The 18,871-nt window shown below is 44.3% G+C and overlaps 1 protein-coding gene across 2 annotated transcripts in view; it reads right to left on the bottom strand.

Annotated features, from left to right (window-relative positions):
• smad2 (SMAD family member 2) overlaps positions 1–18,871 on the bottom strand; it is a 133,081-nt gene that overhangs the window by 52,963 nt on the left and 61,247 nt on the right. For both annotated transcript variants that reach the window (XM_085975165.1, XM_085975174.1), the window contains 4 exons: positions 7,843–8,036; positions 6,139–6,273; positions 3,160–3,234; positions 2,562–2,615 (listed from right to left, as the gene is read on the bottom strand). In XM_085975165.1, the coding sequence (XP_085831291.1) occupies positions 2,562–2,615; positions 3,160–3,234; positions 6,139–6,273; positions 7,843–8,036 (458 nt within the window). The remainder of the gene's footprint in view (positions 1–2,561; positions 2,616–3,159; positions 3,235–6,138; positions 6,274–7,842; positions 8,037–18,871) is intronic.

Below are 18,871 nucleotides of genomic sequence, written 5' to 3'. Positions count from 1 at the left end.
TACTGGAGCCCCGTTCCACAGACACGGGTGCTGGAGCCCCGTTCCACAGACACAGGTGCTGGAGCCCCGTTCCACAGACACAGGTACTGGAGCCCCGTTCCACAGACACAGGTACTGGAGCCCCGTTCCACAGACACGGGTGCTGGAGCCCCGTTCCACAGACACAGGTACTGGAGCCCCGTTCCACAGACACCGGTACTGGAGCCCCGTTCCACAGGCACGGGTGCTGGAGCCCCGTTCCAGACACGGGTGCTGGAGCCCCGTTCCAGACACGGGTGCTGGAGCCCCGTTCCACAGACACAGGTGCTGGAGCCCCGTTCCACAGACACAAGTGCTGGAGCCCCGTTCCACAGACACAGGTGCTGGAGCCCCGATCCCACAGACACCGGTACTGGAGCCCCGTTCCACAGGCACAGGTACTGGAGCCCCGTTCCACAGACACAGGTGCTGGAGCCCCGTTCCACAGACACCGGTGCTGGAGCCCCGTTCCACAGACACAGGTACTGGAGCCCCGTTCCACAGACACAGGTGCTGGAGCCTCGTTCCACAGACACAGGTGCTGGAGCCCCGATCCACAGACACAGGTACTGGAGCCCCGTTCCACAGACACAGGTGCTGGAGACCCGATCCACAGACACCGGTGCTGGAGCCCCGTTCCACAGACACAGGTGCTGGAGCCCCGTTCCACAGACACCGGTGCAGGAGCCCCATTCCACAGACACAGGTACTGGAGCCCCGTTCCACAGACACAGGTACTGGAGCCCCGTTCCACAGACACAGGTACTGGAGCCCCGTTCCACAGACACAGGTACTGGAGCCCCGTTCCACAGACACAGGTACTGGAGCCTCGTTCCACAGACACCGGTACTGGAGCCCCGTTCCACAGACACAGGTACTGGAGCCCCGTTCCACAGACACAGGTGCTGGAGCCCCGTTCCACAGACACAGGTACAGGAGCCCCGTTCCACAGACACCGGTACTGGAGCCCCGTTCCACAGGCACAGGTACTGGAGCCCCGTTCCACATACACAGGTACTGGAGCCCCGTTCCACAGACACGGGTGCTGGAACCCCGTTCCACAGGCACGGGTGCTGGAGCCCCGTTCCAGACACGGGTGCTGGAGCCCCGTTCCACAGACACGGGTGCTGGAGCCCCGTTCCACAGACACGGGTGCTGGAGCCCCGTTCCACAGACACGGGTGCTGGAGCCCCGTTCCACAGACACGGGTACTGGAGCCCCGTTCCCCAGACACAGGTGCTGGAGCCCCGTTCCACAGACACAGGTGCTGGAGCCCCGTTCCACAGACACAGGTGCTGGAGCCCCGTTCCACAGACACAGGTGCTGGAGCCCCGTTCCACAGACACAGGTACTGGAGCCCCGTTCCACAGACACAGGTGCTGGAGCCCCGTTCCACAGACACAGGTGCTGGAGCCCCGTTCCACAGACACAGGTACTGGAGCCCCGTTCCACAGACACGGGTGCTGGAGCCCCGTTCCACAGACACAGGTGCTGGAGCCCCGTTCCACAGACACAGGTACTGGAGCCCCGTTCCACAGACACAGGTGCTGGAGCCCCGTTCCACAGACACGGGTGCTGGAGCCCCGTTCCACAGACACAGGTACTGGAGCCCCGTTCCACAGACACCGGTACTGGAGCCCCGTTCCACAGACACCGGTACTGGAGCCCCGTTCCACAGGCACGGGTGCTGGAGCCCCGTTCCAGACACGGGTGCTGGAGCCCCGTTCCACAGACACAGGTGCTGGAGCCCCGTTCCACAGACACAGGTGCTGGAGCCCCGTTCCACAGACACAAGTGCTGGAGCCCCGTTCCACAGACACAGGTGCTGGAGCCCCGATCCCACAGACACCGGTACTGGAGCCCCGTTCCACAGACACAGGTACAGTCACAGAAATCACAGAAACCCCACAGTGCAGATAGAGGCCATTTCGGCCCATCGAGCCTGCACTGACACATATCCCACCCGATCCCCGTAACCCCTACACCAACACATATCCCACCCTATCCCCGTAAGCCCACATATTTTAATCCCCCTAACACTAAGGGTCAATTTATCATAGCCAATCAACCTAACCTGCACATCTTTGGACTGTGGGAGGAAACCGGAGCACCCGGAGAAAACCCACGCAAACACGGGGAGAATGTGCAAACTCCACACAGACAGTCACCCGAGGCCGGATTCGAACCCGGGTCCCTGGCGCTGTGAGGCAACAGTGCTAACCACTATGCCACCGTGCTGGACCAGGTTACACAACCAGAGGTGCAGGAGCTATGATTACATGGCAAAAGGTACAAGAACCCCGGTTACACAGCCACAAGTATACAGTATACGAAAGCCTCAAAACCTACTCCAGAATTTTGCCGGTTATTAGAGAATTCCGGATAATTAAGTGCCTTTAAACGAGAGTTTCCTCTAAGTACTAACATTTTAGTTACAACAAGATAATGACTGAAGTATGGACCTTTTTAAACCACTCCATAAGAAAAAGTCATTAACCTTTTTTAATACAAAGTTTCTTTTAAAAAAGCCCAATTGTTCTTACCCAAGCTGTGATTGACCGGTGATAAGGTACTTGGTGACATTTCTGCAGGAGACCCTAAAATGAAAGAATTTAGTGACTTCTTTATCAAAAAAATTGCACAAATCTCAACTTATATAATTAAAGAGTTCCTTCTCTATTCATTATAAATCAAATTAAGGGCTTCAAGCTACATTTTCCTCAGCTTATATTACAAACTTGTTTTTGTATTCATTCTGAAGTTAGCAAAAAAACTCTCTAAACTCCTAATAAACTACATTTTTTATAGTCATAGGTTGAAATTTCTTCACTTTCTAGTAGTATAGTTTTTTGCATTCATTCTGAAGTTAGCAAAAATCTGCATCATTTAATGTCACAGGAAACTAATCTCACTTACTAGCACCCAATGAGGAGAGTTATTGAAGTTATCAAACATTGTCTTCTCATTTCCCTTTTATTTTAAAATAAATTAGCAGGAAAAAAAAAATCTGTAATTTCATTTTCATGCAAAACTCTGATCAACAGTCTCAATACTTCCTTAGTAAGTAAAAGTAAACTGATCAAAAGTTGCATGATTTACTGTAAATTCACCAATATACAGCATATCAAGAAAAATGCTCACCTGTATCCATACTTTGGTTCATCTGCTGATCACTCGTCTCCCCATCTTCACTGATGTAGCCAGGTGGTGGTGTTTCTATTAGCGAGAGAGAGATGTCATCCTAGCCATAAAGCCCAGTTATTGCTGAAGTGATCAAATACCACTTTAAACTGTATCCAGTAATAGGATCAATTCACAATAGTATTTTCACCAGTACTTCTGATGTCTATAGTGCAAACTACAGGAAACTTTGGTTTATCCGGGGGTTAACTGTCCGGAATGCTCGAGCCACCGGCAAAAATCAGGAGCCGTTTCGTTAGGTTTTTTTTTCTTTTCGTTGCTTTTTTTTCCCCACCAGTCAGGCTCTGCAAGGTCTCACTGAAGCTGCTGCTAAGCTACAGAGACGCTTGCAAGGTACGGCCGACTGTTTAGAAGCTGTAGGGTTTGTTGCCAGATACGGAGCTCAAAATCTCTGTTTTTCAACATTAGCGCTGGTTTGTCCGGCAGTTTTGATGGGACGGCAACAGCTCGGTCCAGTCAGTGCCGGATAGCACAAAGTTTCCTGTACATTCAACTTGTTTTGTATATCAAACTTGATTAAAACAGCAATTACTTTGCGTACTTAGGGATTTAGAGGAACATTTTAGATGCCACACATAGCACTGAAAATTAGGTCTACAAGAGAAGTCCACAAAGAAAGTTGGGCTAGAACATGTGCAACTACCTTCAGAAACAAAGCTCGGAGCTTTGGATCCCTAAAATGCCATTTTTCCTTAACATGGAGGCTCATTGACAGATCCAGAGATCACAAAATTATAAAGCAGAGTTGTATAGTTAATTGTTTGACTTGTGGCTTCATTTTTGAACTGGTACAAGAATTTAGAACACACGCCATGGTCTATTCCCTCTAATATACTGTGCACAACTACATAATCATAGCCTCCATCTAACCCAATCCAAACAGGTGATTTAAACAGGTTAAACCAACAAAAAGTTAAAACAAACTTCGTCCAAATATTCTTATGCACTGAATGAATCGAACCACAACAGTTTTCTAAAGTAATCACCTTTGCTAAATTTATCTTTCTAACTTTTAATTCAATGCAACCTTTAATGGAAATTTATTCCACATCAAGCACTCAGGAAAAAAAATCCTACAAATCTAGCCTTACATGATCTTCAAATTGTCCTCTTGTTTTAGTCACAATTGAAGTTAAAGCACCCTCTCATCTATACAATTCATTCCTTTCATCATTTTGAAAACTTGAACTGTCTTCTGTTTTTTCACCAGTGAAAACAAATTCAGTTTATTTCGTCTAATCTAATAATGTAGGGCTTTAAGTCCTAAAATCATGCAAGTCGTTGTTTTCTGCATCCTTTCCAGTGCATCCATATCTTTTTGAAGATAAGGTGACCAAAACTGGGCATAGTACTCCAAATATGCTTCATCAAGAGTTAGTGACCAGCTATGATTTGCAATTGAATGCCCTTGAAGTACATTGTATGACCAGAATTGCCTTAACAGTCTCGCACCCAAATCTTTCTATTTTCCCACTTATCAATAGAAGCCCATCCATTCTGTACAAAATCCTAATTTCCTACCAATATTTATCACCTTACACTTCTTCCCACTTACCATTCCTTGGCTTATCTACATAATTTCAACACATTTAGTATTTTCTATCTTCCCTCTAGTAGAGACACAACCGCATCGTTTGTCATTATAACATTATTAGCACCCACCTCCATAACATTTATGGACAGTCTCGAACAAAGGAGGAACAAAAACACAACCCTGTTAAACTTCTCACCACCTGCTTTCTAATGCTTAAAATCAGTTTGCTACCCATCTAACTATTTTACCAGTAATATCATTCACTTTTATATTTTTAAAGACAAATGCAAAGCCTTATCATATGCCTTTCGAAAAACAAGTATATTGGCCCGGATGTTCCGATCCCTACGGGTGTGTACCCACCCGTAGGGACATCGGAAATGCCGGTTTCAGGCATGCACAGTGCATGCAGTGAAAACCGGCATTTCTGATCTGTCAAAAATGCTCGACAGATTGGACGCCTGCCCGGGAGAAGGGCCTCTGCAGGTAGATAGTTCTGCTTTCTGGAGACCCTTCGCCCGCAGAAAACCCTTAAAATTCTTATGCCTGGTAAAAGCAGGCGTAAGACCTACTTTTACCAGGATAAGAGTTGAAAAAAGTAATTTAAAAAAATTCCAGTCATTTATCATTTAAAAATACTTTTTAAAAAGGCAAGTTTATTTTTTGCCCTGTAAAAATCTTTTTTTTCAAAAAATTAAATTTGTTTAAAATATTTAATTTATTGTAATTTCAACTAATTTTTAAAAAGGTGATTTTTAATTTTTTTTGTTGAAGTTTTACTATGTTTTTTCATTGATCTCCATTCATATATTTGACAGGTCTATCTGTCAAGTATATGAAGGGAAATTCCCTTCTTTGATTGGCTCCCCATGGCCCACGTGATCCCAGGGACGCTTGCGAACCGCATGCGCCTCTGGGATACGTGGGCCCTGCGCACTTGGAGTTGGAGAGGTCCAGCATCGGAGCTATACGCACCTCGGAAGCCCTCAGGTAAGTGCGTAGATTTTTTCCAGATTGGAGGCCTCCGCACACGGGAAGCCTCCGATTGGAAAATACGGCCCATTATATCCACTGGATCGCTCTCATTCATCAACTTTGTCACCTTTTCAAAGAATTCTAGTAGAGTTGAGAGGCAAGAGCTGTTCCTCCTAAAATCATATTGTTTCCCCTCATGACTTAGACACACTATGGACAAACATCAATATAATTTCATAAAATAGAACAGAATTTAGACATGTTATCAATAATTGGACTTCCCTGATGCAATACATTTATGTGGGATATTCCCCCCCCCCCCCCGGCTACTTTATGCTGAAACAAGATTGCTAAAAACATAAACCATTTAATTACACTGCAGTTACAGAAGTTTGCTGCAAAATTAATACCTGGGATATAGTTGCTCTGTGGCTCTATTCCAGCTGGAAAATTTGTGTTTTCAGGAATGGAATGAGTGTAGTCATCGAGTGGGGGCAGCTCTGCTGGAATTTCTGTGTGTCGTGGCACCAATACAGGAGGCAAAACTGAAACCAATAGTACAAATCATTAATTACACTGAAACATTATAGACTGCTCTGGGGCTTAAACTTTCTTTTCAATTGTGCATAGCATCACAGCTACAGCATAATGTAGTGTAAAACAGAATATATTCATCCTTCACATTTATACCAATGATACAAAAACAGAAAAGTTGACATGCATCTGAAACAGAAAGGCAGATTTTGTTTGAGTTGTCACCCAAGGCTTTTCTTTTCTTTTAGGGAATGGAGAAATCTCCCCAACTCCCAGAAGGAGAATATCAAGCTCTCATTTTTATTACCATATTTAAAAGGAAGTTCTCTATAGCTCCCAGGGGGACCAATTTACAGACTTAAAATCTTTCACCACAAATTCTTGCAACTCAGGACTAACTGGGAGCTTCTCTGCTCCAGTGAACCTCTTAGAAATTGAAGTGGCCTAAGAAATACCTACCAACTACACATGGCTCAATGTATCCAAGGAAGGCTTGTCCGAGTCTGATCTTACACGTACGTGTAAAAGCATATAATCAAATGGAGTTGATACTGCATAGGACCTTCAAAAGCAGACAATACTGATTCTTACTCTTCAGCAGATCAAAACACCAAAGACACCACAACCTGCTTATTTTTCTTTGTTCAAATATCTTTACAAAATAAGCACTTCATTTTCAGTGGGTCTGAATAAGAGGTTGCCTCTCTGAATGGCTTCTTGCTCTCTTTAAGACACTCTTACTCCAGTAACAAGACTCTGAAGAGTGAATCAGTATCATAAGTCCTGACAGTGAGTGAATGTCTCAAGACTAGATTCAAGACTACTCTGGTGAAAGGTGTCTTAACTTAATGGGTGCCATTAGTCTAGAGGGTGTCAATAGTATCAGAACATCACTAGCCTTCTTTGAATGATTCCTGTGGCTTGTATGACATCTGAGGATTATCTGACAACATTGTTGACCACAGTGGGCAGGTGGTGATAAGCTGCAAAAGCCCAAGCATATACCAATGTTCCATTTACGAAACACTGGAGGCAATTTGCATGACTGTCTGCAACAGTGAACTCCTTTAATGCACTTAATGCAGTACTTAAATTGGCTTCTGCATTTACGGAAAGCTCATGGAAAAATGTTTTTCCAACACTAATGCAAAAGCTTTGAAAATGCAAACATTGGAATGGCAGCTACGTGTTATGGGGCACTTTTTATACAGTGCAGAGACTAACGGCCCAGGGATATCCAATGCAAGAACACCTTCATCATTGCAGTGAATTCTCCATTGCCAACCCAGAAGTACATGGAAAATGCAGAAGTAGTCATCACATTTTCAGTTTCATGTCATTGTATGCATTTTTCCACCAGAAATTTCAAGGAGTGTTCCACGTAAAAGGTATTACCCTGGGTGTTCACATTTTAACAAAACTAATTTAAAAAGATTGACATTCCATTAATAGTTAAAATTGCCCACGTGGAACCTCATGATCAGGGGTTATTACTTTGTCACCTTTAGATGTGTGAATGGGCAAGATTAAATTTAATTTTCAAAATTAATTTGTATAGCCTTGCATTAGCTTGCACCCACCTGGTGTCTCCACTCTCTGATAGTGGTATGGGTTAACACACACTTCATCCTTCTTAAGATTGAAAGCGTATTCACAAGTTTCAATGGCTCGAAGCTCATGGTGACTGTGAAGATCAGGCCATCGCCACAAGCGGCAGTAAATAACATGGGGCAATCCTTTGCGATGTGAAACCTGCAGCCGGCCATCAAGTGATCTGCACAGAAAGAGATAGCGTATGGAATGCTCAGGATATCAAATTGCAAGTTTTAACATTACACATTTATTACTGAAAAAAATCAACACATTTAATATATAATTTACTAAAGAAAATGATTACACTCAAAATTAAGTAACTGACCACTTACTAGTATTTGAGATTACCAAGTCTTGTGGTTAATGGAGTAGGTGAAAGGGGCAAGTGGGGTATTTAAATTTCTCACAATTTACAGTACTTTAGTGTAATCACAGAACATTCTCAGAACAGCTTGTGCTAAAGGGATAGCAAATGATAAGCCATTTTTCCCCCCCAGACAGTATGAATATCCCCAGAAGGTAACATTATCCCAGATATCATAATACTAGTATTTAGACTATTTTTCTTGAAAACCTAGCCCTGGTTAAATTCAAAGCTCATCTTTGGCTTTAGTTGACTAAATATTTCTTAGCATTTCATATTTCCTAAAATATATATCAGCAATTTGTAACCCAATTTACTATTAGGCTAACTATAGCAATATTAATTTTTACTGATGAGAACATAAATAGTTGTAAACGATCAAGTCAGATCTACTTGGTCTGAGACTCAGTAACATATAACTAGGGATACAGAAAAGATTCTGTGATTACTAATCATTTTCGATTACAAAAATACTTGATTTTCTCGCATTCATATAGTGTCAACCAGATACTAATTATTAAATTTCTATTTTTTCCCCTTTAAAGGCTTTTCAGGTGGCAAGATATTCCAGTTTAAATCTAAGCCAAAAGCACTATCGGATATTATAGCACTGCTGCCAGAGTCAAGCCATTACCACCAGCAGCAGTACTGGGACATGTGGGACAAGAAACAATCAATACAAATTTATCAAGATCTACATTTGATAAAGCTAGATTAGCACTCAAATTTCATAAGATCTCACACTACATCAACTCCTTCAATGGCCTACTGACAGCTCGGCTCAGTCAATACTGCTCTCATCTCGAATCACAAGTTTATAGGTTCAAGCTCCACGCCAAGACTTCACCACAAGCTAGACCGACACTCCAGTGCTGCAATGAGAGTGTGTTGTATTGCTGGAGGGAATCATCCTTTCGAAACAATGTTAAACTAAGACTGTTCCAAAGGTTCAAGCGATCTCCTATTGTACAGGCCCTTATTTCTCTCTCAACCAAGGTGACCAAAAACTATAATTCATCTAATTGCTGTTTACAGATTCTTGTGCACAAGATAGCGGGCATGTTTGCTTACGTAACAGTCAATGCTGTTTAATGTAAAAGCAGCATCAAGGCATATAGACCAGAAAGTCCGAGGTTTGATTTTTGGTCAGGGATGAATTATTGGATCTCAGCAAGAGCAGCAGTAGAGATATTATCATTGGACCTAGGGTTAGTCATGGAAAAATAAAAATCAGCCAGGGTTCTTGCTCCTGATTACTAGAAAGTGTTCACGTGTGGATATCAAGATGGAAGAACACGAAGATCAGGCTCAGCTGCCCGTCATAGTCAAAAACCCTGCCAACACAATGTCTGCAATCAAACATGTAGAATGGCAACTTGAGCGAGGTACAAGAGAGCTGCCAGCAATTTTAAGTCATTAAATCACTTGATGCCTTCAGTGGAGCAAATTTGTGGATGGGAAGGCTCTCCATTGAAAGTTACCATAAAGTATTAACATTCCAATTTTGTGCTCGGGGAGTAGGGAGAGAGAAAAAGGACAGAAAAGTAAACGTTTCAGCTCACATCAAGGCTCGTCTTAGCAAAGCAAATTAAAGCAGTTCAAACCGTTACAGAATGTAGGTTTGGATTCCAGTTACATTCATATGTGTAAACAGCACTGAAAATCTCAGACCACTTTGTGCTCATGTTCTGTTTGCATTACTATAAATCAGCAATGCAAAAGAATCAATTTTTATCCCACCAGTAGACAAAACCTTCAACTCAGCAAGGCTAAAACTTTTATATGCAGAATTGTAAAGTATCCTTATTTTTCTTTATCCCTGGTTAAAACAGTTGATTTTAAATACAAAGGCAGTGGAGGCCAAAGATATCAGAATTCTTTGTGATGGCTAAATGCAGGATCATAGAAAAGGATTTGTTTTGTCTTGCAGGAGAGGGTTAAAGATTAAAACAGCTTAAGCTGTTACCACAGTTAAATGTAAAGGCAAAATACTGCGGATGCTGGAAATCTGAAATATAAACAGAAAATGCTGGAAACACCCAGCAGGTCAGGCAGCATCTGTGGAGAGAGAGAAAGAGAGTTAACGTTTCAGGTCTGTGACCTTTTGTCAGAACTGGCAAATGTTACAGATATAACAGGTTTTAAGCAATTACAGAGGCAGAGAAAGAGGCGGGGGGAGGGGAGAGAGGAGAACAAAAGGGAAGGTCTGTGATAGGGTAGAAGGCATGAGTTATTAAATGATGAAAGGGATGATGGTGCAAGGCAAAAGGGGGTGGCAATGGGACAAGTAAAGAAAGAAAAGATGGGTCTAGAGGAGCTGTAAATGGCAATAGCAGAATCATTATCAGCACCTGCTGTCCAAAAAAATGGGAGCAGTGGTTACGATCTGAAATTGTTGAACTCGATGTCGAGTCCGGAAGGCCGTAAAGTGCCTAATCACCCCGAACTGGAAAATTTCATCTACTTTGCTTCAAATTGCCACCCCTCCCTCAACTTCACGTTGTCCATCTCAGACTCTTCCCTTCCCATCCTTAACTTCTCTATCTCCATTTCTGGGGATAAGCTGTCAACTAATAGCTACTATAAGCCCACTAACTCCCACAGCTACCTTGATTAAGCTTCCTCCCACCCACTTCCTGTAAGGACTCTATTCCATTCTCCCAGTTTCTCGGTCTCTGTCACATCTGTTGATGATGCATTCTTCCATATCAGTATTTGTGGTCAACACAGCCCTCGACCATGTCTGTCCCATTTAACGCACTTCTGCTGTCACCCCTACCCCTGCCTCACAGAACCAGGATAGGGTTCCACTCATCCTCACCTTCCACACCACCAACTACCACATTCAATGGATCATCCTCCGCCATTCCGCTAGCTTCAGCACGATGCCACCACCAAACACATCTACCCCATCCCCTTCCTGCCCATTTACCACCTCCCTCACCACCGTCCAGGGCTGCAAACACACTTACCAGGTGAAACAGTGATTTACTTGTACTTCTTGACCAATGTGACAAAGAAAAAGCAGCAAACCTGAGGATTGGGAGCAGTTTAGGATTCAGCAAAGGAGGACAAAGGGATTAATTAAGAGGGGGGAAATAGAGTATGAGAGTAAGCTTGCAGGGAACATAAAAATTGACTGTAAAAGCTTCTATAGATATGTGAAAAGAAAAAGATTGGTGAAGTCAAGCGTAGGTCCCTTGCAGTCAGAATCAGGGGAATTTATAATGGGGAACAAAGAAATGGCAGACCAATTAAATACATACTTTGGTTCTGTCTTCACAAAGGAGGACACAAATAACCTTCCAGAAATGTTGGGGAACATAGGGTCTAATGAGAGGGAGGAATTGAATGAAATCAGTATTTGTAGGGAAATGTTGTTCGGGAAATTGACGGGATTGAAGGCCGATAAATCCCCATTGCCTGATAATCTACATCCTAGGGTACTTAAGGAAGTGGCCCTAGAAATAGCAGATGCATTGCTGGTCATCTTCCAAAATCCTATAGACTCTGGAAGAGTTCCCATGGATTGGAGGGTAGCTAATGTAATCCCACTATTTAAAAAAGGTGGTAGAAAGAAAACGGGGAATTATCGACCAGTAAGCCTGACATCGGTAGTGGGGAAAAGCTAGAGTCCATGATAAAAGATGTAATAGCAGAGCCCTTGGAAAACAGTGACAGGATCGGACAAAGTCAACATGGATTTACAAAAGGTAAATGATGCTCGACTAATCTACTGGAATTTTTTGAGGATGTAACTGGTAAAATAGATAAGGGAGAACCAGTGGATGTGGTGTATTTGGACTTTCAGAAGGCTTTCGATAAGGTCCCGCATAAGAGATTAGCGTGTAAAATTAAAGCACATGGGATTGGGGGGTAAGGTACTGACTTGGATAGAGAACTGGTTGGCAGACAGGAAGCAAAGAGCTGGAATAAACGGGTCTTTTTCCGAGTCGCAGGTAGTGGCTACTGGGGTACCGCAGGGATTGGTGCTAGGACCCCAGCTATTCACAATATATATTAATGATCTAGACGAGGGAACTAGATGTAATATCTCCAAGTTTGCAGACGACACAAAGCTGGGTGGGCGTGTGTGCTGTGAGGAGGATGCCGAGAAACTCCAGTATGATTTGGACAGGTTGGGTGATTATATTGCATCTGCCATGCATCTGCCCAATGTGGATAAATGCGAGGTTATCCACTTTGGTGGCAAAAACAGGAAGGCAGATTATTATCTGAATGGCAATAGATTGGGAGAAGGGGAAGTGCAACGAGACCTGGGTGTCCTTGTGCACCAGTCGCTGAAGGTAAGCATGCAGGTGCAGCAGGCGGTTAAGGCAAATGGTATGTTGGCCTTCATAGCGAGAGGATTCGAGTACAGGAGCAAGGATGTCTTGCTGCAGTTGTACAGGGCCTTGGTGAGACCACACCTTGAGTACTGTGTGCAGTTTTAGTGACCTTATCTGTGGAAGGATGTTCTTGCCATGGAGGGAGTGCAGCGAAGATTCACCAGACTGATACCTGGGATGGCAGGAATGACGTATGGAGAGAGATTGGGTCGATTGGGCTTATATTCGCTGGAGTTTAGAAGAATGAAAGGAGATCTCATTGAAACTTAGAAAATTCTAACAGGACTAGATGCAGGAAGGATGTTCCCGATGGCGGGGAGTCCAGAACCAGGGGTCACAGCCTAAAGATAAGGGGTAAGCCATTTAGGACAGAGATGGAAGAGGAATTTCTTCACCCAGAGAGTGGTGAACCTGTGGAATTCTCTACCACAAAAGGCAGTTGAGGCCAATTCATTAAATATATTCAAGAAGGAGTTAGATATATTTCTTAAGGCTAAAGGGATCAAGGGATATGGGGACAAAGCAGGGACAGGGTACTGAATTTGGATGATCAGCCATAATCTCATTAAATGGCGGAGCAGGCTCGAGGGGCCGAATGGCCTACTCCTGCTCCTATCTTCTATGTTTCTTTCAATTTAGTATATTGTATTCGCTGCTCACTATGTGGTCTCCTCTACATTTTGAGCACTAAAAGCAGATTGGGTGATTGCTTTGCTAAACATCTCCGTTCAGTCCGCAAGCGCAATCCTGAGCTTCCAGTCGCTTGCCATTTTAATTCTCCGCCCCACTCCCACCTCGGTCTCCTACTGTCCCAATGAAGCTTAACGGAAGCTCGAGGAACAACTCATCTTTCGATTAGGCACCTTACAGCCTTCTTGACTCAAAAAAGAGTTCAACAATTTTAGTTTGTAACCACTGCTCCCATTTTTCAGACAGCAGGTACTGGTAATGATTCTGCTGTTGCCATTTACCACTCCTCTAGACCCATCTTTTGTTTCTTTACTTGTCCCATTACCACCCCTTTTGCCTTGCACCACCATCCATTTTGTCATTTAATCACTCATTGCCTTTCACCCCATCACAGATATTCCCTGTTGTTCTTTTTCACCACCTCCACCTTTGTACTTGCTTAAAACCGATTACATCTGTAACATTTTCCAGTTCTGACAAAAGGTCACCGACCTGAAATGTTAACTCACTCTCTCTGTACAGATGCTGCCTGACCTGCTGAGTATTTCCAGCATTTTCTGTTTATACCACAGTCATGTGTTTTTGCTCAGTAGTATCTAAGATGGCAGATTACAGGGCACACTGCTCTTTTTTGTTGAACACTTCAAAGACAGTACCAGCCAACACCAGTCCACCACACTGCACTGTGCCAAAAGGACAGTTTACATATGCTGTTGGCTTACAAGCTCGAAATTCCTGACATATCTCTAACACTGCAATGTTATTTTGTTTGTAACTATGTGTTAGCATTCAAGTTGCTAGTTTCAAATGTTTTAGCATTATTCAGTGGAGTTTATTTTCAGTGATGTGAAATGCTGTTCTCTTGCACTGCCGAGTTCTGTACGGCGGCAAAGAAAGACTAGCCAAGTGGTGCCCAGAATTGTTCACAATACTCCAGCTGAGGCCTAACCAGTGATTTGTAAAGGTTTAGCATAACTTCCTTGTTTCTGTATTCAATGGCCCTATTTACAAAGCCAAGTATCCCATACTCTCTTAACTTCCTCATCAACTTGCCCTGCGACCTTCAAAGATTTGTGAATATGTACCCCCCAGGTTCCTCTGTTATTGTACCCCCCCCTCAAAATGGTACCGTTTAATTTACCGTGCCTTTCCATGCTCTTCCTCCCAAAGTGCATCATTTCACACTTATCTACATTAAATTGCACCTGTCATGTGTCTGCCCATTTCACCAGTCTGTTTATGTCCACCTGAAGTCTGCTACTATCTTGTTCACTATTTACTACATTACCAAGCTTTGCATCATTCGGAAACATCAAAATTGCACTCCCTATACCCAAGTCCAGGTTATTTTTATACAACAAAAAAAGCAATGGTCCTAATACTGACCCCTGGGGAACGCCACTGTATGTTTCTCTACAGTCAGAGAAAAAATTCGCTGACCCCCACATTCTGCCTCCTATCGCTAAGCCAATTGTGTACCTAAGTTACCACCTTCCCTTTAATACCATGTCCTTCTATTTCCGAATATGTGGTACTTTATCAAATGCCTTTTGAAAGTCCAAACGTACAACATCTACTGCATTACCTTCATCAACCCTCTATTACATCAAAGAGCTCAATCAGGTTAGTCAGATTTGCCTTTAACAACTCAGTGCTGGCTGTCCCTTATTAACCCATGCTTCTCCAAGTGAGTATTAATTTTGTCCTCGACAATGGTCTCCAGTAGTTTTCCCCACCACTGACGTTGGAATGACTGGCCTGTAGTTACCAGGTTTATCCATCACCCCTTTTTTGAACAGGGGTGTAACATTTGCAATCCTCCAGTCCTCTGGCACCACTCCAATATCCAAGGAGGATTGAAAGATTGTGGTCAGAGCTTCTACTAACTCCACCCTAGCTTCCCTCAGCAACCGAGGATGCATCCCATCCGAACTGAATTTAAATTGCCTCTCCTCATTCTTCATACCAAAGTACATCACTTCACAATTCTCTGCGTTAAATTTCATCTGCCATTTGTCTACCCATTTCACCAGTCTGTCTATGTCTTCCTGAAGTTTGTTACTATTCGCCTCACTGTTTATTATATTTCCGAGTTTCATGTCATCCACAAACTTTAAAATGATGCCCTGTATACCCAAGTTCAGGACATTAATATATATTAAAAACAGCAGCGGTCTGAATCAATGTCCCCCGTGATTATTTTTTGGGTGCGCAGTCCCTGCGACACATTTACAGTTTCTCGGAAAAGCCAGTCCCAGGCTGCGCAGGACCGGCAGAGAGCTGCGCGGCCACGCAACTTAGAGGGAATGTTGGTCCTCATACCAACCCCTGGGGGACACCACTGTATACTTCCCTCCAGTCTGAAAAATAACCGTTCACCACTACTCTCTGCCCCTTAGCCAATTTCATATCAAGGCTGCTAACAAATCGATTATGGTACTTTATCAAACACCTTTTGAAAGTCCATATACACAACATCAACCATGCTACCTTCATCCAACCCTCTCTGTTACTTCATCAAATAACTCAATCAAGTTAGTCAAACACTATTTGCCTTTAAGAAATCTGTGCTGGCAGTCATTTATTAACCCCAAAAAACTTAAAACTCAAATGTTCCAACAAGCATCAGGTCAGAGAATATAACAATCGGCTGTGAGGAAAATCTGAATACTAGCTGATCTCCTCTTGCTCCAAGTCATAGGATACCCTGGTTGTAACAGGGAGCAGTTTTAAAATCAGAATGTAGCAACAAGTACAAGTTAGAGTTAAATATTTAGTAGTATTCGGATGGGTTAATGGATTTAGCTGCACTGGAAGCAGCCCAGCATTTTGGTACAGCTCTGGGCTTTGGTCATACTGGAGATGGTCATGAACTTTGGCTGCACTGTTGTGGGGCTGCTGGGGGTTGGCAGCAAATAGGGGATCCTTTGTTTTGATATCACTGTGGAGGAGGAGATCAGATTTGGCAAAACTGGGGGCATTGGCCAATGTTCCACTTTCTTCTGCGTGGCTCTTTTCTTTTAATGCGTGGTCCCTTTAAATTTCTGCACATGTGCAGTATTTACAATGTAAAAGCGGGCGAGTGGCCTACGCAGGATCTTTCACCTTAGCGGGAACATTGGTTTTGGCTCAATGGTAGATTCCTGGTGTCTGTCAGCAGTTGGGGGGAGGGGGTTGCAGGAAGAGAGAAAAGTGTGTGTTTTGGCACCACTTCTTTGTAACTTTCTGGGAGATATCTGCAAACATTAATTTTTTTTGTATTCTGATTGGTTGCTTGAAGTGCATCAGTGTGTCCCCCCCTCGGTCAGTCTCTCTCTCACCCATCTCACAATTATCAGTAATTAGAATGTTAACATTTTCTAACGACCAACAAATCACAGGCGATATACATGATAGTGGTGAGCAGTTTAGTGAGAAAGGAGTCAAGGGAGCAGGAGGTGGGCTAGGCTCGAAATGGAAATGAGGGACGATAAGAAAGAAACTAGAGAAAGCAGGGTCGGAGAAGACTTGGCTTGGCGGGCAAATGGAAGGTGGTGGGGGAGGAAATGCAGCGGGGCAGCTGAATGCACAGTCTCAATCTTAATGAGATACAAGTCCATGAGCTCCTCATACGTTTTGTTGGAGGTGAGGGTGGAGGTGGCAGGGGAAAGGTGTTTAAGACTGTTGTCGAGAAAATAAGTCAGGGTTACCTTTGCTCTCCAGGATGATCTTGGAGTGGCGCGTGGTTTTGGTAGAGGAGAGTAAGCTAAACCAGTTGTACGCCAGATACGCTCAAGTCTGTGCCACTGGGACTAGGGGCGGGTGAAGATAGGGGCCATGCCAAGGCGAACGACCAGGGTAGGAAAGAGAGAGTGGTTGAGCAAATCAACACCTTCAGAAGTACCATGACGAATGGAAGGTCAAAAAAGCTAGACAGCTGGAAACTTGAAAGTGTAGTTAGGGAGTGTTTATTCCAGGGTAGTTAGGGAGCGTTTATTCCAGGGTAGTTAGGGAGTGTTTATTCCAGGGTAGTTAGGGAGTGTTTATTCCAGGGTAGTTAGGGAGCGTTTATTCCAGGGTAGTTAGGGAGGTTTATTCCAGTGTAGTTAGGGAGCGTTTATTCCAGGGTAGTTAGGGAGCGTTTATTCCAGGGTAGTTAGGGAGCGTTTATTCCAGGGTAGTTAGGGAGCGTTTATTCCAGGGTAGTTAGGGAGCGTTTATTCCAGGGTAGTTAGGGAGCGTTTATTCCAGGGTAGTTAGGGAGCGTTTATTCCAGGGTAGTTAGGGAGCGTTTATTCCAGGGTAGTTAGGGAGCGTTTATTCCAGGGTAGTTAGGGAGCGTTTATTCCAGGGTAGTTAGGGAGCGTTTATTCCAGGGTAGTTAGGGAGCGTTTATTCCAGGGTAGTTAGGGAGCGTTTATTCCAGGGTAGTTAGGGAGCGTTTATTCCAGGGTAGTTAGGGAGTGTTTATTCCAGGGTAGTTAGGGAGTGTTTATTCCAGGGTAGTTAGGGAGTGTTTATTCCAGGGTAGTTAGGGAGTGTTTATTCCAGGGTAGTTAGGGAGTGTTTATTCCAGGGTAGTTAGGGAGCGTTTATTCCAGGGTAGTTAGTGAGTGTTTATTCCAGGGTAGTTAGGGAGCGTTTATTCCAGGGTAGTTAGGGAGTGTTTATTCCAGGGTAGTTAGGGAGTGTTTATTCCAGGGTAGTTAGGGAGTGTTTATTCCAGGGTAGTTAGGGAGTGTTTATTCCAGGGAAGAACACAGAAGCAAGTGGGGTTGGAAGGCAGTAGGGAGATGCGAGTGGTAAAGGATACAACTAAGTGGGCGGAAATGGCCTTGGCTGTGGTCGAGACCATGGCAGTAGAGGTGTCACAAAGGGTTGAGAGAGTCTATAGGGAGAAAGAGGTTAAGGAAGGACAGGAGGGCAGTGAACTCAGAAGAGAGGGCACAGTGAGTTGAGATGAAGATTTAAACCACCATGGATGAGGAGTCACTCAGTGCAGAAGCTGGGAATAATGCAAGGTGTGCAAAGGTTCAGAAAGTACCAGCTGAGTAGGGGGGGGGAAAGAGATCAAGGGCCATACTGCCACCAGAGCGGTTTGGGCAGGGCAGATGGTGCATGTATAGCCAGGCGGAGAGGCTTTGGTAAGGGACAAGATATCGCTATGCACGAGCCAAGTTTCCGCCAAAGTAGTGATGTTAATGTAGTCATCCACAATAAGGTCGTGAATGGCAAGGGCCCTGGTTTGCAAGAGAACTGACATTCTGGGGGGAATTGTGGAGAGTAGCAGTGATCACTGATCCACTGGCAGAGTCCAAGGGAGCAACGGAGCTTGAGATGAGTGGGGCGGGAATGAGGTGGGTGGGATTTGCCCCCAGCAGGCACGCTGAGCAGGAAGGTCGGCAAGAGGAGGATGGGGCAGTTGGGGTTACTGCTCAGAAGGAGCCAGTGCCTTGATGGGCCCTTCGGAGAATGCCGAGGATAACACAGAGGGTAGCTGTGGGATTATCTAAGGCGAATTTAAGCCATGGGACAGCAATAGAATAGGTAAACAGTGATGGGTTAGGGTAGAGATTGGGAGGGCAAAGTGCACGAGAGGGAACAAATGAAAGGTGGCATAACTAGATGACAGGA

The sequence above is a fragment of the Somniosus microcephalus genome, chromosome 2, assembly GCF_052327205.1.
Source record: "Somniosus microcephalus isolate GS21.2 chromosome 2, FLI_Smic_1.0, whole genome shotgun sequence".
In the NCBI taxonomy this organism is placed as follows: domain Eukaryota; kingdom Metazoa; phylum Chordata; class Chondrichthyes; order Squaliformes; family Somniosidae; genus Somniosus; species Somniosus microcephalus.
The sequence above is the reverse complement of the archived record's forward strand: the minus strand, read 5'-3'. Positions and strand labels throughout refer to the sequence as shown.